The 22,419-nt window shown below is 30.8% G+C and overlaps 3 protein-coding genes across 6 annotated transcripts; 1 reads left to right on the top strand and 2 right to left on the bottom strand.

The window, feature by feature from the left end:
• Positions 1-3,628: 3,628 nt before the first annotated feature.
• Positions 3,629-7,910, bottom strand: LOC146897301 (uncharacterized). Of its 4 annotated transcripts, none has more exons than XM_085732016.1 (7): positions 7,413-7,910; positions 7,066-7,159; positions 6,854-6,924; positions 5,785-5,841; positions 4,959-5,195; positions 4,366-4,440; positions 3,629-4,100 (listed from the first exon to the last, which is right to left on the bottom strand). In XM_085732016.1, exons 1-6 carry the CDS (start codon positions 7,515-7,517, stop codon positions 4,411-4,413), a joined length of 594 nt encoding a protein of 197 aa, XP_085588142.1. In that variant the 5' UTR covers positions 7,518-7,910; the 3' UTR covers positions 3,629-4,100; positions 4,366-4,410. The 4 variants fall into 4 exon arrangements, with proteins under 4 accessions (XP_085588142.1, XP_085588143.1, XP_085588141.1 ...); XM_085732017.1 differs by having other exon boundaries at positions 3,629-4,096; XM_085732015.1 differs by lacking the exon at positions 4,366-4,440.
• A 5,692-nt stretch (positions 7,911-13,602) lies between these two features.
• On the bottom strand, positions 13,603-17,788 carry LOC146897300 (putative complex I intermediate-associated protein 30). The gene is made up of 6 exons (XM_085732013.1): positions 17,624-17,788; positions 17,437-17,550; positions 17,192-17,337; positions 16,261-16,341; positions 16,048-16,146; positions 13,603-14,007 (listed from the first exon to the last, which is right to left on the bottom strand). The coding sequence occupies exons 1-6, from the start codon at positions 17,733-17,735 to the stop codon at positions 13,807-13,809; spliced, it is 753 nt and encodes a 250-aa protein (XP_085588139.1). The 5' UTR covers positions 17,736-17,788; the 3' UTR covers positions 13,603-13,806.
• Positions 17,789-19,496: 1,708 nt separating this feature from the next.
• On the top strand, positions 19,497-20,218 carry LOC146897299 (auxin-responsive protein SAUR71-like). The gene has a single exon (XM_085734634.1). It carries the CDS (start codon positions 19,720-19,722, stop codon positions 20,044-20,046), a length of 327 nt encoding a protein of 108 aa, XP_085590760.1. The 5' UTR covers positions 19,497-19,719; the 3' UTR covers positions 20,047-20,218.
• The last annotated feature ends 2,201 nt before the right edge of the window (positions 20,219-22,419 follow it).

The following is a 22,419-nucleotide window of genomic DNA, read 5'->3' as shown; positions in this document are numbered from 1 at the left end:
CATATTAAATATTTTATTTTTAAAATATTTTATATGAATATTTGTTCCAAAAGTTTATTTTTTGGTCAAGTATCTCTGTTATTAGAATTTCACCTCTTAAAGTGAATAAATGGTGAATTTGAAGTTCGAACACCAATCTCTATATATTGTAATGTCTATATCAATTGAGGTATGCTCGTAAAGACTTTATATCAAAAGTTTTTTAAAATTTGTTTGTATGAATTGGTTAGTGTTTTGGCCGTTGTTTGGGCAACACTTTAAAAGGAATAAAACTATATTTTTACACTTGAATAAAAAAAAGTTGTCATGAGTATGTTAAATTTAAGGATATTTTTGGGATATTTTGTTGTTTTACCCTTGTTATATTATTAATTAAAAAAATATTTATACGTCATCTCAAATTTATCAACTAGTTCAACCGTTAATCTTGACAAATGAATTTTAATATTCAAGATTTACACTCTCAACCTTGAAATTAAATCTTCAACATTTATCAACTCATGTATTGTTGATTTTGGAATTGTCCATATGATACATTTGGATCCAAATTCTATTTTAAAAAGGAATTTTCATCCACTGAAGTTATTATTAGGTTGAGTTACGATCAATTCGCTATCTTTAAGATGTTTTGTGGCACTATCCAAAATTATGTAAGACAAACTATCAACCACGCCGTCGTCTTCAGAATAAAACAAGTCCAACAACAATTGTGCAATTAACTACCGCTCTATATCTAACCATTCTATAATTACTCCCTAGAATGTGGCTATTAAGGCCACTTAAATTTAATACTGAAACCATTCTATTATGGTATTGTGACCACTCTATTATGATATTGAGACCACTTAAATATGATGTTATCACCATTCTAACATTTAATTTCACCAAATATGGTACTATGACTACTCAAATATGGTGTTACTGCCACCATTCTAATCTCCAACTTCTCCAAAGAAAAATAATATCGAAGGGACTATACTCTTATGATAATTCTTAATCCCGAAGGGACATTATTCCTGAAAAGGGACTAAGATCTTAAAAACACTTTTTATTTCAAAGGGACATATATTATCGAGGGGACTATGTTCTTAAGATCATTCTTTATTTCGAAGAGACATCGTATCTCGAAAGGGACTATGATCTTAATAACATTATTAATTCCGAAGAGACAGAAAATAAAGGGGGAAGTGGCTCGGAAATGCATCGAGCAGGAAGAGAGAGAAGAGAGAAAGAGTTTTCGACAATCAATATAGCTCTTTGGTGTGTTTTATAAACCGAGTAGAGTCCTTTATTTATATAGAGACTTTGTAACTGAATTTTGCTAAAATTGCGGCAGCAGATACTTTAGTGGATAGAATAAAAAAAATACCCATTAATTAATTCAACAACTTTTGTGGATAAGATAAGAAAAAAACAAACTCATAAAAGTGGAGGAAACAAACTAATTGAATATGAATGAAGGAAATATAAGAAAGTCACTTGAATTCTCAATCTTATCACAACCAACATAATCTAAAATTATGTTAATCAATATAAACAACTACTAATATGTTTTCCTATAATTATTTTTATCATTACCAAATATTTACAAAATTAAATACCATAATTTAAACACTACTAATGACTGTGTTCTATTTTATATGAGACCCCCACATTTTATTTTTTAAATTAACGTCACACTAACTTAAAGTTTTATTACTTAATGTTTAATCTTCTAACCTTCCAATTTCCTCCTAACTTCACACCAGTGTTTTAACATGTATCATATCCTTAATTATAATTTATAATACCTGTTGTATATTACTATTTGTAAGCTTCCACTTCTATCCGGGGGAGGTGAACCATGAGTTGGTTCCTTATTGCAAGGCTTAATTAGTGTTAGCCAGGATTGGTAGTTTTCTATTGCAACTTGGTAGTAGCCATCACCAATCAATGCTTGTAATGTTGGGTGCCTGAGTGGTGTCTCTGTCTAGTCTATTAGCATAGAGTCTTCCCGCATCTTCTATATATATCAGTCATTTAATACATTTCAATTTCAAAGACCCTTTTGATCTTTAAAGCTGCCTCAAGTAACAAGTTATTTTTTTTATTACACTTCCTAATAGTAGTTATTGTTATCTTTAATGGAATAATTAAAAAAAAACCAAGCAATCAATTAGAATGACAATAACACTTCAAGTTGTAGTATGTGGGTGGTGTGTGTTTTTTCCATTTTTGCTTACAACTTGAATATTATGCACCATCATCTATATGTTAAACAAAAGTTACACAACTTGTTAAAAGCAAAACAATAACTCATCACTATGGTGTGAGAATGCAATACAAGTAGTAATAGATACTTAAAATCCTTTAATCATTTAGTCTTATATGGATCTTTATTTAATGTATTGAAAAAAATAATTAAAAGTCGGTTCAGTTGGTAAGAAGTTGACTCATCCGCAAAGTCGTGAGTTCAAGTTCAATTGTCAATGTAAAGATCTTTTTTATGGATGATATATAAATATCTATGTAAACGCCTTTCCTACCTTGAAGCCTACTCTAACTTATGACCTAATTCACCTAAACTTTATCTTAGAAAAACATATATTAAAAGAGATAAGATTATTAAATAAATTTTAATTATTTTTAAAAGAATATTCTAGATAGTTTGATTCACAAAAATAAACTAAGCAATAATGTAAGTCAAGGACCCACATATCACAATGTTAGCATTGAAAATACTTGGCAACTTGCTTGGAATCTGGGGTCCCAAAAAGGCTTAAAAACCAAAAGTAAACTAGAAGTATGTATCTCATCTCAGATATCTTTTTTATTCTGAATTTAGTTTTCATGGCCACGTGCTGTAGGACCTCCCCACTTATAAAATTAATAGCCACCACCCCTTTTTTCTATGTTTGAATTCATCTCTAATAATTTCTATATGTTTCCATGATGTATAAAATATCTTGTGTGAAAAGCTTATTTGTTTAGTATATTCATTGTGTCATAACATCATCTCCAATATTTTTCCCTCAAAAGAAAAATCATCTCCAATATTTTATTTTACAGTCCAACTCCAATACATCATCACAACATCACATTTAATTGGTCAATACTCAATTTTTTTTAATGTAAATTGGTCAATACTCAATTGTCAATAGTAAATAGTTATAGTAGTAAATTATTCTCAATTGACTCCTCCCAACAAATTTCTTTTTTGTTAAGAGTTAAATTTTCTAACAATTGAAGGAAGTATATCTTAGCTGTTAAATTAATTCAATGGTCAAAATGAGACTGAAAAAGAATTTGTGTGATTTAATTTTAAAATATTTTTATAGTCAAATGTCAATTTCAGGGAGAACCAGAAAAAGTATTCATCATCTTCAAAAAAACAAATTCATTTCCTCTACAAAATAGTATTCATTTTTTTTTTTTTTTGAGGAAAAAAGTATTCATTTCAAATCTATTAGTACTCTAAATCATTGGATTAACTCAACGATTAGGGTGCAATTAGAGATCACAGTAGATTATTTTGACAAGGTGAACTAACTTCAGACTTTCTTGTCCCCTTAGACAAATTTAGGGTAAACAAGAAAATATTCCTTTCAAATCAAAATTGACATTAAGAAATATACCATAATGCAACAAATGACTAATAATATTACACTTTTGATTAAATGTCATGAAATGAAATGATACAAATCTTCATAAATGAGAATAATCAAAATGATTTGTCAATTGACTTAAACTCAAACTCCTAGATGGGTGTACAATTGCTTGAAGGATATGTCACTACCATCAAATTTTCCAAGGCATTTGTGACCTCCTAATCTTTTTAGTACTAAGATAAGATAAACTATGGTCTTCCCCCTAATCTTTTTAGTTGTACATGTCACAAGATTGTAGAGTTTTCCCATGACCAAAATGCTAAGGTTGACACACATGAATCAGCATGTCATTAAGTTTATCAATTAGCAGAAATTCCAGGATGGTCATTAGAGGAAACATCATGTCCACATGAGATTTTTTGTTTTCTTCCTTTTCTTTGTTTTTTGCTACCTCCTCCTTCTAGAATTCCCCCTTTTTCCTTCTCCACATCTTCTTGAAGGTGCTTCATCTGTCTTCATACCAAGAATAAAAAAATGTTGGATCAGTATCAAGTTAAATGCAGTGGACCAATCTTCCTAAAAAAATTGCATTTATAGAAGAGACCAGCTATATAATATATGGAGTGAACCATCAAATTATTCTCTGTCTTTGTACCAAATTCTCAAATTGGTCTCTGACTCTATTAATAACTCAAAATGGTCTCTGTCTTTGTCAAACGTTTCTCAGATTGGTCCCTCTATTAGTTTTGTAAGGAGATCACTAGGAAGAATCACTTACCACTTCTATATACTCCACACATACTCCATTGTTTTGTATCCTCATTCATTGGTAATGATAATTTACAAGATTGACCTTGATAACATGAACAACAAAAAAGATACCACTAATTAAAAGACTCATTGGGAAAAATTCTCAACACAAATTAACCATTTTTTCCTTAACCACTTAATCTATCTTCAGAGTAATTGGCAAGGTTAAAAACAAATCACAACAATTCATGCTTCGGATGGATCCTCGACAACAGCAACACTGGTGCAACGAATGCACATTTGTTGGATCCTGGCGATCCAACGACTACAATAGTTGCATCTATGCAACTATCGCACATGAACCAAATTCTAAATCTTCTATCATTCTCATTACGCCAAAATCTTGTATAATTTAAAGTAAACCCCATAACTCAATTACATGTTAAACCTATCTTTTTGTTGTTACTACTTACTACCCATAGGCCAAACAAGTAAAGGACCTCACAATAAACAATCATTCAAAATACATGCAACTAATAATCCTTACTATGCTATATGTTTGCCATGAATGTTGCATCAAATGAAGGAAAAACGTATGAAAAATGTTAAGCGTATACTGACCCCAAAACAGAAGTTCTGGTAATTTGGACCAAAACTAGAAGAATCCTCTGCCTTCCCATAATTCATCTGAGTAGAATTGCGCTTATTTGAATTCGCGCTTTCACCGAAAGTCATGAAAGTAGATGAAGTGGAGCAACCCGAAGCATTAAGAGAGGTGCTTCCATTTAATCCGATATCCGCTTGAAACATATCATCAAATAACTGTTGCAACTCCTCAAAGCTCTCCTCTCCATTTTCCTGTATCACATATAAATTAATCAATTTTCTGAGTTAAGCGTTAAATGAATTGAAAGAGTTAAAAGGATTGAAATTTTGGTGAAAAAAGAAAATACTAACATAACAGATAACTTGAATTAATCAATTTATGGAAAGTACAGGACGAAATTTAACTTGTTATGTAAGTTTTTGTTATAAATTATTGTACGAACACACAGCCCGGTCCAGTAAACCACTTTATCCTTCCAACAATTATTTTCAAATAATAATATATTACTAATATAATTTTATTTATCTCATAATTTTAAGAGTTGAGTGAAAATCAATCACATCTTCCCCAACAATATACCCCCACCACACCAACTATCATAGCAATTGGACCAAACAAGACATAAACATTATTAGGACCCAATCCCAAAAGGTAAAAAGGCACAACTACATAGTATTAGGCTAAAGAAGACACTATGTTTGTCTAACTTTATCCACTAAACAAAAAATATATAAAAACAACGTTGTTTGTGTCTAGCTTTATTATCACCTAACCTAACGTTCCACTAATTACAAGCAAACAAAACAAAAAGATATTGCAAAAATATTAAATAGGGCTCACATTTGATTTAGTTTGGCTCATCATTGTAACCATTTCGTTCAGAAAGTCTCCCATACCCTGCAAAACAAAATTCATTTTCTTAGATTATAGCACATCAAAATTATTGGTTCGAGAATACTCCTCCATTTGATTCAATTCCATGAATTATTGGCTCTTATTGAAAACATATAAACAACATGCCACTGCCACATGTGTTATGTGACACATAAATTGACTTAATTTAGAAGAAAATGCATGTTTTTGTGAAAAACATTTTTTTTCCTCCTTTGGGAAAAGACATTTGTTGGGGAAAATGTTTTCCTACTAACCTTGAAGAACATATCTCTTTTTTCACGTGAAAGAGGAGAAGAAAAATAATTGGACGGTGCAAAAATCAGAAACATGACAAGACTGTAGATGACATGACAAAAGTGACATCATCATGCAAATTTGATAGTATGATTGATTATATGAAAAAAATCGGGACATTATGAATAATTGAATGTAGACTCATACAAGTTTTATGATGTACAAAGATCATTCAAAAGTAGAAGTTCACTGTCTTCTTTACCTTTAGGTTTAAAATAGTGACTTAATTGGTGTCATTTTGACGAAACAAGCGAATATATATATATATATATATATATATATATATATATATATATATATACCTAAAAAATTAACTCATTTCCATTTTTTTCTTGTTTTCGTTGTACCGAAATTGACCATATCATTGTTTCGTGGAAGCAAATATGACCAAGAGAGGAAATTCATTCTCAATCTATTTTTTAAACGGTCAATGTTATGATAGTATTGTATTCAAAAGATGTCGACCCGCTCATCACTCTGATCTTTAACTACCCCACCAACTATCAAATCATCCTTATATCCCTAATTCAGTTTCAATATTCATTAGGCATGGTCATAAACCAAAATTGTTAATGTGAAAGTGAAAAGGTAAAATTAAGGTTGCTTCTCTTCTCTACCCTTCAAGTAAATGAAGAAACAAAACATAACACAAAAATAGAAGTAGGCAAGTGAAAGAGAAAGAGGGTCCCAACTCATGAATGGTGTGAAATTAGTGTCTTACATTTTCGTCATCATCACTGTTGTCGTAAACTCCAACGTCGTACATTAATCTCTTGTTCGAGTCAGATAAAACTGTCCCAAAAAAAACACCATTTACATTTTAGACCCAATATATAAAAACAAATAATAATTTGAATCATGGCTCATGGGACAATATTCAACAATGAAAATAAATTAATAATTATAAAAAATAAACAAATGCATGTAAATTACCAGAATAGGCTTCTTGAATTGCCTGAAATTTCTTCTTAGCTTCTTCCACAAACTTCACATTCCCTGAAGCTGAACAACGATCTGGATGCCATTTCTGTCCATTTAATCAAATTATTTTCCTTTCTAAACAATTCCAACTTTCATCATAACAACAATAATTCATGTCCAAAATATCTTTCTTTCACAAATTTAGGACTCAAAATATAACTTTCAGCCATGAAAAAAAATATATAATTTTGAGATGACCCATGTGAATAAACTTTAGAAAAAACGGTGGAGGGTGGTTAGAGTAGAAACAAAGACGGTGTAGAAAGAAAAAGATTATAGAAAGTATAAGCATTTCTAACCAGTGCAAGTTTCTTATAAGCATTCCTTAGTTCTGAATCAGAGCATTCCTTATTCAATCCCAAAACTGCATAGAAATCATTGCTTTTGTTTCCTTCATTAGCCATATTATTTCCAACAATAACAATCCAAATTTTCACAACCAACTAGATCAACCAACCAAACTAGAATTCTCCAACAGAACCAATCAAATATCAAACTAATGTTTCTTTGTATTGTCGGCAAATTGAATCAACCAAACCAAATAAAAACACAAAATTCGTACAACCTTAACATAAAAAGTAAGAAACTAAATTCAAAGAGACATGCATACAATCACAATAACATTACTTTACTATGAGACTATATATATTAAAATATGTAATATTAATATACAACTTCAACTTGGATGACAACTTGGGTTGCGGCTACATGTTTGTGAATAGATACATAGTACTTTGCATTTTGTTTTAGACTAGATGGAATGAAGGGTTGAAGCGTAAAGACTTAGCCTCATGAATACTCTAGAGACCTCTAATTCTAGACTTTATATAGTTTATTTTTGATTTATTTTCATATTATTTAAAAAATGAATAAACAACCATTTTGATGGATGAATGTGTGAGACGTTGTCACTATAAACAACGTCATTTTTTTAATTTTTTTTAAATATTAGTCTAAACTTAAATTCTGATCTTTTAACTTAGTCAATATTTTTCAAAAAAAAAAAAAACTTCTTTAATCCTTACTTCATACCAATTGATCTATTAAACCCTTTGACTATTTTAATACCTAATTTAGCCTCAAATATATTTTTTTCGTCAATTTAGTTTATGAATTACTAACAAAAAATGACATTTAAGAGAAATTTTGATACATTGAAAAATTATAACGAGAGTAATTCACACATATGAGACCAAAATTGGTTGTTTCCTTTTAAATAAAAATAAAAAATCAATGAAAATATCGTTTTTGTTTTTAATAATTAATTAATTAAACCCAAAGAAGTGGTTTTGGATGGGTGGTGATGTAGGGCTGAGATTCTATAATGTTAGATATTTTTTGTGAGATAGTGTCTCCAGAAGGTTCTCTGTGAATGAGAAAAAGTCCTAAAACTCCTTATGTTGTTGTTGTTGTGTTGAATAAAGGGAAAACGTGAGTTTATGAAATTGTTAATAAAAAAGAGAGATAAAAGTTAAATTCAGGAGAGGGTCCCACTATAGATGTTACTATAAGCTGTTTAACCGCTTTGAGAATGAATTGATTGCTCACACTCCATTGTCTTTGTCAGATGATAAATAAATTGATAAAAGGTTGTGGAGCTCACTTTTGGAATATGTTTGTCTATAGAAAAAGAGAAATGTACTGCAATATTTTTTTAATTGACAAGAATGCAAATTTTGATTTATTTAACGTCAACTAGCAAATGAAGTGACATAGGCTACAAAACCTACAATAAATTACGTTAAGTATTGAAATTATGGACTTGGGAATGTTTTAATATAAAATAAGATTGGTGTTGCTTACATTAACTTAAAAGAATTAATCCTTATTGGTCAAAAAAAAAAACACTAATCCTTGTTATGAAACATATTTTCTTTGCAACACAAAATCCAACTTCAACCTCGTATTGTATTTACATGTTTACGACTTTTACATTATTTTTCTCTTATATCAAGTCCGACAATGACAATAATTTGTATCAGGTGTTGATTTTTATGTGAGGGGTAACCTTGGCGTAACTGATAAAGTTGTTATCATGTGATTGAAAAGTCACAAGTTCAAGTCCTGGAAATAGTCTCTTGTGTAAAAAGGTAAAAAACAAGGTAAGACTGCGTACAATACACCATTAATGGTGGGACCCCTTCCCGAACTCTGCGTATGCGGGTACTTTAGTGCACCGGGTTGCCCTTGCCCTTTTAGGTGTTGGTTTTTATGTGTCTAAATAACACAATTGTTGTAGTTCTACAATTAAATATAGCAATGATCACTTAATTAAAGAATGATTTTTGAGTTTGTTGGAGGACTTTTATTAATGTGATTATTTGTTTGAATTTACAACACTTATAAAAAAAAGGGTGAAAGTGTGGTTTACCATGAGAAAAAAATTAAGTTAAGAAGGCAAAACTTTTCTAATTTTTGGCGGTTATTGAAGAAAGACATATAATTTTTAGGCGAACAATATTGAGTGTGGCAGATCAATGAGTTGTAAATCTTGCAGAAGTCCGTAAATACATACTTTTTGCAACATTTCTTTGAGGATGTTTGGGACAGTCATTCTTGGATGATCTTTCTTTCCCATTAAATTATAGTATAGGAGGTTTTGAGAAAAAAAAGCAAGAGGCCGGACCTAAATTATTTGAGTTTTATTTAAGGAATTATTGTGAAATACTAATCTTCGTCATCGTTTCTCCTCCTATTTTAGTACTATGGTACCTAAGGTAGAGTTAACCCTTGGAGATATAGATTCTAAAATCTATTTAAGGAAAATCTATTTTTTTTTAAATCTATAACCTTTGGGCCCGTTTGTTATAGATTCTAAAAAAATAGATTTTCCTTTGTATTTTTTTTTTGACATTATTTTCCTTTTGTATTTTTAAAAATAGATTTTTTAGAAATTTATTCTAGATTCTAAAATCTATTTAAGGAAAATCTATTTTTTTAGAATCTATAACCTTTGGGTCCGTTTGTTATAGATTCTAAAAAATAGATTTTCCTTCGTATTTTTTTTTGACGTTATTTTCCTTTTTGTATTTTTAAAAATAGATTTTTTAGAAATTTATTCAAAAATAGTATAAGTTATTTCAAACTCATCTGTTATAAGTTAAAAAAGATATTTTGACATTCACTAACCTAAATATTTATTGTTCGAGATTTTACATAGTAAAAAATCGCAATTTATTTCAAAAATCTATTTAAGGAAAAGCTATTTGAAATAGTTTTTTTTTTTTTTTAGAGACTTTTTCAAAATTTTAGTATCCAAAAAAATTATAACAAAATGATGAAATATCTAAAATGACATTTTAAGATAAGCTATTCAAACCGATTTTTTATCTAAAGCTTTACCTCAAAATATCTTCGTTAATTTTTTTTTAACAAAAACATGTTACACTAAAAAAATCTATTTTTAGAAAAGCTATAACAAACGGGCCCGGCCTAAGTATCAACAGTTGGATTTGATAAGGTAATTAGCTTTTATTTGGGGAGGCAACTAGTGGAAACTAGTGAATGATGATGTTGTTATGGTCTTCAAATAACAAATCCAACGCCAATATGAGATTCATGCATAATTACGCCAGGCATTGTTTTTTTCTTTCCTTCCCCTTTTGTTTTAGCTGCATAAACTTGACCTAAACTTACGGCTAATTCCGACGATTTGTATCATCCGCCACTTTATATTGATTTTGAATGAAATATATTAAATTTTATCCTAAAAAAAAGTAAAATCAGTATATAACATTTTTTTTTGTGAATGAAGTATACAACAACTTTTGTTGAGTTATATTGCATCCATTCTTAATTATATGACTCGCCTAAATACTTTTCATTTCTAAATATAAAATCCTTTGTAAATCCTCAAATACATTTGTTATTTGTTTAAAAAAATCATTTTCATTAATACTACTACTTATTTGTTTTAAATATAAAAGGTCAATATTGAATGGACACATAAAAAAAAAGAAATAACAGTCCTACTCAAATTATACACATATAAGTTATGGACTGAGAGGGTGTTGGTTTAGGGGTGGGGAGTTGGTTAAATAATAACATAGGTCGTGAGGTAGATAATGAGTTCTCTATGCTTTTTTTTTAGAGGAACTCATAGCCATGGCGGGAAGGAAGTCCGTTAAATGTTAGATTTAGAAGGTTGTATGATTTAGCTGAAAATAAATTAACGACTGTTTTAGAGATGAATTCTTTATGTTGGGGCATGGATAGAGAGACGTGGAAGTGAAGAAGGATGTTGATGGAATGGGAGGGAAATCAAGTGAGGGAGTGTAGTGAGATGTTAATTTTTATTGATTTACATGATGGTTTTGAAGATAGATGGATGTCCCAGTTGCATTCGTCCAAATGTTATTCAATTAGACGTGCTTATCAAAAAGTTAATTCTGACGTTCTTTGTCATAAAGCGGTTCCTCTCAAAGTCAATTTATTCATTTGACGGCTACTTCTCAATGCATTCTGACTAAGGATAATTTGCTCATAAGGGGTGTGATTTAGAACAATGATCAATAATGTACGAGGGGGGGTGCATAATGAATGAAGATGTGGACCACTTATTTGCCAGGTGAGTTTTTTTGGCAGAATTTGGTCCTTAATTTCAAATTGGATTGGTTTTGTTACAGTTCATTTGGGATCCCTTTCAAATCATATTTTGCATTTTAGTTGTAGTTTTTCTAAGCAAACTCGTATGACTCTGAACTTTATTTGGCTCCCTTGTGTATGAGTCATCTGAAAAGAAAGAAACAATAGTATTTTTCAGCGCAAGGAGACAAATCTGCAAACGTTATATGACAAAATTAAGCTTCAGGTGGTTGAATGCGAGATACACAACTTTCATTTTCTTGGTGGCTTAATCCTCTTGAGTGCTTGAATAAAATTTCTTATTTTGTTTTTTTTTTTTGTCTTTCTTTTGTTTTTGTGTTTGCACCTTGTATTCTATACATTTATTAAGTCTGTTTCAAGCACACTTTGTCCTGGTAGGACTTAACTTGTTTGAGTAATATATTTCATTGTCTTTAAAAAAACAATTGTTACAAATGTTTGTCATTAAGATATTATAAAAACAAATATAGTTGTATTCATAAACATAACTCAATTGATAAATACATTACGATATACATGGATCGTGATTTGAACCTCAAATTTTCCCAAGCTAAATTTATAGCCATGACAAAAATAAAAATACAGACAAATAGAGAGAAATATACATTAAAAGGCTTACAACTAAGGGTTTTGTTACAAGCCACCCTTTGGTGGTGTCTTTTAACAAGTCACACCTTAAGGTGTGATTTTCACTTTTTAGTTATAACTTTGCTAAAAGACACATTCATAAAAGTAAGTTGGTGTCTTTTCGCAAATGCTCATAGAGTAACTTGATAAAAGACACCTTTATAAAAGGTGTCTTCTATCATAACCCTACAACTAATAGTAATAGAGACAAATAGAGTTTATGTCGCCCCTTTAACTTTAATCACGTTTCCAACTTGGTGATGATGAAAAGAAATGAAAGGAAGAAAAAAGAATGGCAAACAAACACAAGTTGCAGCAAGAATATTTAGTAAACTCTCAAGCACCTTTAATTGGGGTGCACCTTTAATTGGGGTGATGAAGGAGAAACTTTATTATTTAAATGATTAATTTACAAAGTCTATTTCAGTTCCAAAATTCAAAGTTTAAACTCAACTTGCATGTAGGGTAGGGTGGGGGAGATTTGGACCAGCCGTCGAACAAGATTAAAGCCAATGTGTGTTTATCTTCAAAAGTTTCAATACTAAATATTGCAAAACTATGGGAGCCATATTAAAAATAAAAGGGTTAATAATGCTACTTTGAGAACTTCAAATATTTCAAGAACAAATCACTTTACATGGTAAATTATTTTTAACTGTAAATGATACTTCTTATTTAACCGTCTAAAGTGAATGACTTTTGGCTGATGACATTGATATCTATTCTAAAAAATAAATGAGATAAGTCGCAGCAGTAATCAGCATTCCAGCTACCTATCAACTATTCAACTTAAGACTTTGTCAAAGATAATAAGGTATGGGTAGTGGTGTGTATTTAAAGGTGAAAAAAAATATCTTATGCCACAATCACAAAATGCTTATGAGTTATGACAATGGAACACAACTTTATCAACACTTACATTTCTTAAAAAAACTTCAAAAGTGTATTTTCGAACGGAACCGAAATGATATTTTTGTCTAAAAGTACACATTCAGACGGCACAAAAACTGTATTTTTTTTTTGTGCACATGCGAGGTGGTTTTGGAGGGTGAGTAAAGTTAAGTTGGTCACAGTTGCAAGAAATCACCTAGCTTCGAGAAGTCGAAAATGGTATTTGCCCTTATTACAAGTTGTTGGCAATGTATTGTACCTTTCCACCATTGTTACACCATACCACTTGATTAATGACATCATTATGTATGCAATAACATAATAGTTGCAAAGTGACAATCAATCTTGATTCTTCTGCTGTGAATGTGAAGAAAATAATGAATTATATTTTCTGCAAAAGTGCTTCCATGTGAATATGAAAGCTATTATTAGAAGAGCATTGACAATACTACCAACATATTTTTCCTTTAAGAATCACAAATAGATGCATCATTATTATTACAAAACAGGGTCAGAATTAATCACCCTAAAAGAGCAAAATCTTGACTTCTATCTGCAACAAAACCTATACTACATCATTGGGTTCTCACTTCTCATGGCTTTGATCCATTCAAGTTCAAGTCTGAAATCACCTGGTCCAGATCTAGCACCTGGGACACCACCCTCGGCATTGACAGAAAAAGACATGCCAAGAACACGTGATGGATTCATTTCAATTTCTGCATCTATAACGTTCCCTCTCCAAGTAGGTACATATCGAGCTAGAGGAATCTGGTCAATCGATGAAATAACTAAGCACATGCAAAGCATTGAAATTCACGATAGAAAATAATGTAACTAAATGTGCAAGTATCATCACTTCAGTGCTTAATATGGACCAATGATACCCATCCCTTCACTTACATATACATAGAAAGCCAACAAGGCACAAAACCAAAGCAACAATTATTCTTTTAGTTTCATATATATTGTGCACTCAGTTTCAATTTCAAATAGTAAACATCAGAGTGAAGCAATCCTATCCGTTTATAGTATTTCCTGACCATCAAAACCCCTTTTTTTCTTCAAAATCAAACGAACCCCAAGTGTTTACTCAATAGATAAAGAATGTTTAAAAAGTGCATCATAGCATGTAAACTCAATTTAATAGTGTCTAGCAAATAATCAACATTCTAATTTAATACCGTACCGCACCACCCCACACCACCACAAATCACCTGAGGCCAGATCCAGCTTAAACCCATACTAGATCAGACCACAATAGAATAGACCAGAACAAAATAGACAAAAATAGCATCACAATTAAAATTTGATGAACGAATTCACAAATCACAAGATAAGTTCACAATTCATTGCACGAATAAGTATAACAAGTACAAAATCAATGGGCAAATTGACAAATCACAATCAATATTACTAAAGAGCGACGGATGACTGGACTGGGTTCCTCCCGTTGTAGCTAAATTTAGCTTAGTAGAGCTAGGTTTCAACTCATCGGAGTTGGGTTCATTCATCTGGTTGGCCTTTTGGTTTCATTGCAAACTTGCAACGATGGGTTTCTTCATGTTTTCTGGTCTGTGACATTGTTTGAGTTGGGACTACGAGATTGAGAGTTGAGACACAATAGAACACCGTTAACCTCCTTTACAAACAAGTTCAAATTGGAATGTTAAATGCATCTATGTAGTCGAGTGTTACAACTATAAGATTGATGTTTTGTGCACTATGAAGCCTTATGATTCATTTGTTGCATTTGGTTATTTTAAAAAACACTATCATTTTAGGCATGTAAAGGACCAACTAAATTGCAGGCTTGTTCAATTGTCCTCAAACTCTTGATTCTAGTTTACACAGAAAAAACCTAAGCGAGTTAACCTGATTTCACCAAATAATTTAAACTTTGGGGAGAGTTGGTTCATAACAACCATTCATTAAATTGATAATATTCCAGAAATTTGCATAATCGAAGTGCTAAACAGCTCGCTATTTCTTGACACAAGCTATAACTATTGTAAAACCTTGCAGTGGATGGAAAATTACATGAGATATGTGCATGCGCTTTCAATGCACCTTATCTAGTCCTTAATCTCAAAGTTCAAGCCCGTCAAGGTAACTACGTTTTGCAATTTAATCAGGCATAACTAATGAGATAGTATACATTTGTGGCAGAAAAAACAGTCACAAGCAGCACAATATAGTATTAGTCACTCAAACATTATTTGAGAATACGTCCTACAAAATTACAGGTTATCATAACACACAGTGCTATCAATAGCAGATTGCAGAAAATAGCGAAACGCCAGAACTTCATTGTTAAATAGAAGATAGCATTGCAGGCAAACAGAAGAAGCCGCATGTCATTGAAATAAGTCAACTATACACAAGAAAAGGCATTTTGCATTCAGATAAAAAAGGAAACGGGGGTAGAGCGAAGCTTACATATTAAAAGGTTCACGCAATATAGAGAATATATGAGTAATCACTAACTCTACAGTTTGTTTATTTTTATAATAAGTCACGTTTGGCACATACGCAGACTTCACAGTTTTATTTTATTATTTTAAAACACCAAAAATTCTATATTTTTTCTGCCATTGCAACTGCGTCAGCTAGTATAGACTGGAATAGTGCCCGCTATTTTCCTAATAGAGAAACTAGGATAGTGTTGAGGTTTTTGTTGCGGAGTTATCAAAATCTGCTATGTTATGGTGATGCTATTTGACAGCACTGACAACACAAACAGAAAGCCTAGTCGAACATATCGATCATTACTAATCAGGTTGTAAGCAGTAAGATGGAAATGGGACTTGCCTTTGCAATATACCAGTTATCTTTGGGCACGTAAACAAATGATTGCCATGAGTTGTCCTCCATCTGTCCAGGTGAGTTAACCCAATTCTCCGTGTATATCTGCACCATAATCCAACTAGTTACAATACTTGCAAGACTACCATGAAATGAAACTTCAAACCCTCTAAATTTCCTAGGATATCATTTGGCATTTTAAAAGAAAAGGACACTCACGGTAGATATATAACTTCTTCCATCTCCTTTAAGTTTCATAGCTATCGTATCATATGAATCCAAGTCAATGAAGCCATCAAACTACAAAAACACAGAATTGCGTAAGGCATAAATATTGTCCGTCGTTGAACAAAAATGAGAATCAGATACCAATCATACAATTCAATTCAATATGCACTAGGCATCAATATTGTCGTTGAACAAATGGTCCGTTTGAATTGACTTATTAGCTTATCTAATGGCATAAGGAGATGTGAGACTCTATGGAGGAGCTTATGAAAACAACTTAAGACATGTTCATAAGCTGTTTTCAACTTATTTCAATTAGCTCTTCAAGATAGCTTTATGAATACAACTTGAATTCATTTATCTTTAGTTATAGAAATATGTTATACATAAGTGATTATATGATAACCGCTCACACTATAATCACTCAACTAAGTTGTTTCCAAACACTGCAAAATCATTGAGAGAAAGAATCAGACACCATTCATACAATTCAATGCTATATGCACTAGCCATCTATGTTGTTGTCGAACTTGAACAAAGGGCCTGTTTGAATTTGATTATTTAAACTTATCCACTAGCATAAAAACTTGTGAGACTGTTTGAGAGAGCTTATGAAAACAACTTACTATAATCTGTTTGTTTTCAGCTTATTGCCATAAGCTCTACAAGATAGCTTATGAAAACAACTTATAGCTTATAGGAAAACAATTTAAATTTATTTTATTTTTTGATATAGAAATAGGTAATACATATGTAAATGTAATTATCAATGTTAATATATTATTGATGGCAGAAAGCCAAAAATCCGTCAGGGCGCCATATTTGACAACACTAGTAATTATATGATAAAAGTTTATACTCTAAGCACTTAATTAAGCTATATATCCAAACAACACTAAAGTCTTTGAGTTAAAAAAGCCACCTTTTTGGAGCGCATTCCACAAAATCCACCTCTACTAATATTCCACTTAGCACCTTGAGTAACCTCAAGTGAAAGATTCCCAGAGAAAATTCCAGTAGTTTTACCATTTTCAGATTCAGGTATCTGCAATGATGCAGATGACAAACCTGAACAACATTAACAATTTGAAAAAGAAAAAAAAAATTAAAAACCCAGAAATTAAATTAACCAAAGTTTCAAACTTTAGCAACAAAAAAATAATGTACCTCCAAATTCAGAATCAGAATACAAATGCCATTTTGATAATTCTTGCTTGGAATTGAAGTTGAATATATATTTTTCAGGTGGTGGCATCAAATCATCAAAGCTACCAGATATAGCTGTTGAAATCAAAATCTTCAATTTATGAAACAATTTGAATATGAGAATGAGTGAATATTGAAAAATTAATACCTTTCTTAGTAGCATCCATTGATGCTTGGAACAGTCTTCGTATTCTTGACATCTCTCTCTCTCTCTCTCTCTCAACAAAACTTTCTCTCACCGCCAAGAGAGAAGGAAGCATGTTTGGAAATGGGCCTTCTTCTTTTGGGTTTTGAAATTGTGCCAGGCCCAACTTTATTATGACCCTTAAATTTTGGAAACCGGCTCTTTAGACACCTCAATTTCGCTTTTGATCGGGTTTTAACTCCTAATTGACTAATTTTGTGTGTAAACTTCAACCGGTTTGTGAATTTTGATCGTCTTTTTTCAATAAGGTCAGTAGTTTTAAGGTGTCTGACGAGCAACGCTCTAAATTTTGTATAATAGTTGAAAAGAAAAACAATTGCTAATAGAAACTCTTCGTAAAGTATGGATATTGAGTTTGTTGAATAGAATTGGACTCAAATTTTAAAGAAAGGTGTTAGGTTCGAGTTTTAGAAAGAAAAAAACAAGTAGTTTAAAAGAGAGACGAATTAAAAACAACACCTAGCTCAATTGATAAATGTTGATATTGTTAGTTGAACATATTTACTCTAGTTTAAAGTTGTATGTATGAATTTCTGATTGCGGTTGACGTTACTTCTAGAGACAAAAACGAATGGTTAATGCATATTTCACACTACACGATGAACAAAATAATGTTCGATAAGATACATTACTATGGGTTTACATTGAAGAATATGAGGTACAATTTGTAAACTCCTTAATTTTGAAATTCGAAACTACCGGTCTAAGTCACATGTAGTAATAATAGGTTATTCAATAATATCCAAACTCCCATCATATATCTTATGGAAAAAGTTAAGTATAATTCTTATTCCAAACTCCCATCATATATCTTATGGAAAAAGTTAAGTATAATTCTTATTGGTGGTTGAAGGCTAATAATGCCATTTTTGTATACGGTTATCAGAGATGGTAGTCGGACCCTTTGTTATGTTTGAGTATTGGCTGACCGTAGTTTTTGTTCCTATATGACTGACTGATTGTATTTTGGAGTGACCTTTTTAGTACACCTTGTGCTAATGAGGTTCCACTTTCGTTGTTAATTTATTCCATTTTTTATTCTTAAAAAAAAGTTACATGTAGTTTGAGTGGAAGATATTATTGCAATTAGATGTGTCAAATTATTTGAATTTCTTTAGAAGAACCACTTATAAAAAGGGGGAAAAATGTTATAAGACTAATAGTTTTTTTGGACTAAAAAGTGATAATATTCTTTATTAATTAAATAGAAAACAATATTTAAGAATTTTAAATAGTATATAGTTAAACCCCCCCTTTTTTTTTTTTTGAAAGAAGTTAAACCTTAGAAGTATTTGGTTAGACTGCTGCATGTAAAATAAAGATTACACAAGATTTTAATATTAATCTCTTAAATACGTATATTTTAAAAAACTAAATAAACATTTACTTACTAGTATTTGTTAGCTCAAAAAAAAAAGTATTTGTTAGCTTTGACTTAATTTATACATTATTTAAAATTTAAATAAAATATGGGAACTCATTCAATCGTGCTATCTTCCTTAAAAAAAAAAAAAAAAATCAAAATCGTGCTATCTGATTTTTTTTTTTTTAATTTCTAAGAACATCAAACAATACCACCTAAAGATGTATATAAGATTTTAATTTTGTTGGTGAGTTAAATGAATTCTTATAATTTAACAACAAAATATAAGGATACTTGGCGGATAAAATTTATTGAATAGTCTTTCACAAAAATCTTAAACTATGATTAAAGATTGATCAATTGAATATTCAATTAACCAAGCTGTATGGATAGTTTAACATAAAATATATTAAATCATGCATGGCCAACCTAACATTGTTGCTACGGCATCCAACGTCTAGGCAATTGTACAAGGAACAAACACATCATTATCAATTTCATCGTCGCAGTTAAAACAAATTTTCTTTCACCATCAACATTAGTTTAAGGGACATGTACATGGAATATATCAAGGACATACTCAAGTACCTCAAAGGACTACTATTTAAGAAACAATTGTCTCAAAGAATCTATAGAGCATAATCAATAGAAAATAAGCTAAAGGGTTATTTTTGCAATGGGAGCTGGAGAAAGCAAGTTAAGGAAATTGATTAGTGGTGGAAGTGCTTACTACAAACGTATACAAGGTCCTATGTTGTTGGTACCAAGAGGTTATGTTCCAATATGTGTTGGAACAAATGAAGAGACAAGTAAACGGTTTATGATTCACACAAGAGCACTTGGTGATGCATTTTTTCGTGAATTGTTGGGTAAGTCTGAGGAGGTATATGGATTTAGGAATGAAGGGGTTTTGAGGATCCCATTTGAAGCACAAGAGTTTGAGGAGTGGTTCATCGGAAGGTCAAACAAGATTAAAATTAAGAGGATGGTAATACCAATTTGATTATTAGAGATAGTATACAATTCTATCCATTGATCATGTTTATAGGTTGGTGAATTTGTCACTTGTTAATGTATTTGTATTCATTCTCTATCAAGATATTGTTTTTGTAATTAATATAGGGTGTTATTGATCATTTTTCAAGTAAATATTAGAATATACTAGTATTTATTTATTTTTCAATGGTACGTTGACGGGGTTGCACGTTATTGAAATTGCATTTGAGATATACATCAAAATAGGTAGGTTTTATATTTAGATTAGATATTAATTTTTATACAAAATGTCAATGTGAAAAGTTTTAAATTGTCCACAAATCACAATTGTTAGAACTATGATAATTTGCGCACACACTTTGTTTACACAGGGAGAAGAAGACTATTAAAAATACAGAAGTGCTATATAGCACGAGAAGAAAGCACACGACCATGAATAGCGGAAATCATGCGGTGGAAAGCAAAACATGGAGGGAGAGAGAATTCAGTTGGTTAAAGGAAAAATAACATCCAAGGGTAGCAATTAATTCGTCGATTGTCGTGCATGCTTTTTCTCGTACCATGAAGCATTTTCCTTAAAAATATCACTTGTATACTGACGTTAATTTGAAAATCAATTTACACTAGAATTTATACAGCTTGTTGAATCCCACATTGATCTCATAAGGCTCATTTAACTTGTAACTAAATCGACAATTATTTGATCAACTATATTAAGTATATATTTTTTTGAAATAGCTATATTAATAGAACTACACTTAAAAATCTCCTCATTTCTATGAATTACTCTGTATTCAAAGGCTTAGTCATGATGTCAGCAAATTGATCCTCTAATATGCAAAACATTAATTTTATTCTCCCTTTGGTAACATGATAACAGAAGAAATGTGGAGCGTGAATATTATCTTAAAGGCGAACATCCTCTCGAACGGCCATTTGACCCTAGAATACGCCCTTCCTCGTCGCCGTATTTAATAGTTTCTAGAAGCATCTAGAACGCGATGTAACATAAAAGGCATGACGTATGGCCTAAATCACGGAATATAATAAGACCAAGAAAGACTATACATACTCATCTTGAGATCATTCTCAAGACATAACCAAAACAGATTAAACTCTAGAATGTTCTCCTCCACTCCACCAGAACGAATTCATTATTTTTTCTCATCATTAACGAAGATGGAATATAGATGCTCATAGTATTATAAGACGGTATAAATTGAAGTACAAATTTAACCACGACTTATTTGCATGCACTAGACATAGACCTACCTCCCCAAAGAATTAATCTAGCATCAATGTTAAAAACTAAATAATGGATTTACTTTATAGATTATTTATTTTTTATATATTTTAAGAGCAAAATTGAAGAGATACAAATAATTTAGAGACTATTATGACCTCAAATTTGTTGCATTGTTGTTCTAATGTATTGTTCGCTTGAGATTTTATGTAAGTGTATGCGGTTTTGTTTTTAGTTAAAACACATCCTCAATTGATTGAAAAAGAGTGAGTTTTTGTAAACTATCTTTAAACTCAATTTTCAAATAACATTCGTGTATTGGAATATAGACTTAAATTAAAGATTTATTCAAAAAACTAAAAACAATGAAATTACATATAATAATTAAAATGAAAGGAGATGCATAATTTTAAGATTCTTTTTGCGGTCCTACGACCCTATAACATTGATGTACATGCAATTCAACATGCAAATTTTTGGTAGTAGACAATCAATTAAGCATTTTCTTATAGATAATTAAACAAGAGATAAGGCCTCAATTTATAATTAGTAGTGGAAGAAGTAATTGAAAGACAAATAATGACTCGTTTGTTTTGCAAAAATATTTTTATTTTATATTTTAGAATTTGTGTTAATTTTACTTGTTAATAAAAAAATAAAAGACTTTTAAATTGATCATCTTTTGTCTCTTTTTGTTGACAATTTATCTCTAGTTAACATTTCATTTTCCTTCTATCATAGTGATTCACTTCAAGAACCCATATTTTTTTTATTAGCAAGTAAAAATAAATATATAAATAGACCCCAAAAAGCGTTAGACACAATATTCTCTCATAGATTTGTTTCTATCTATATGAAGAAACAGCTAGCTAGCAACTTGTACCCTTCCAACATTTTCTTTTACGTAGTGATGTACATTATAAATACAAACAAAATATTACGTACTTAGACAAGATACATCCTGAAATGATAAATAATCATGATTTGACATATCCTAGCTAATCTCAAATAAAGTCATATGTATCAAAATCAACAAATATATAGTTATGACGATATTTACAAGTAGTATGTTGTAGTATGGTCTACTGATCCCACTTCCTATCAATTCATACACAACTAGCTAATAAGCTCAAATCT

Source organism: Medicago sativa, chromosome 8 (assembly GCF_051527215.1).
Source record: "Medicago sativa cultivar Bolivia chromosome 8, Bolivia_mono, whole genome shotgun sequence".
Classification (NCBI taxonomy): Eukaryota; Viridiplantae; Streptophyta; class Magnoliopsida; order Fabales; family Fabaceae; genus Medicago; species Medicago sativa.
The sequence above is the reverse complement of the archived record's forward strand: the minus strand, read 5'-3'. Positions and strand labels throughout refer to the sequence as shown.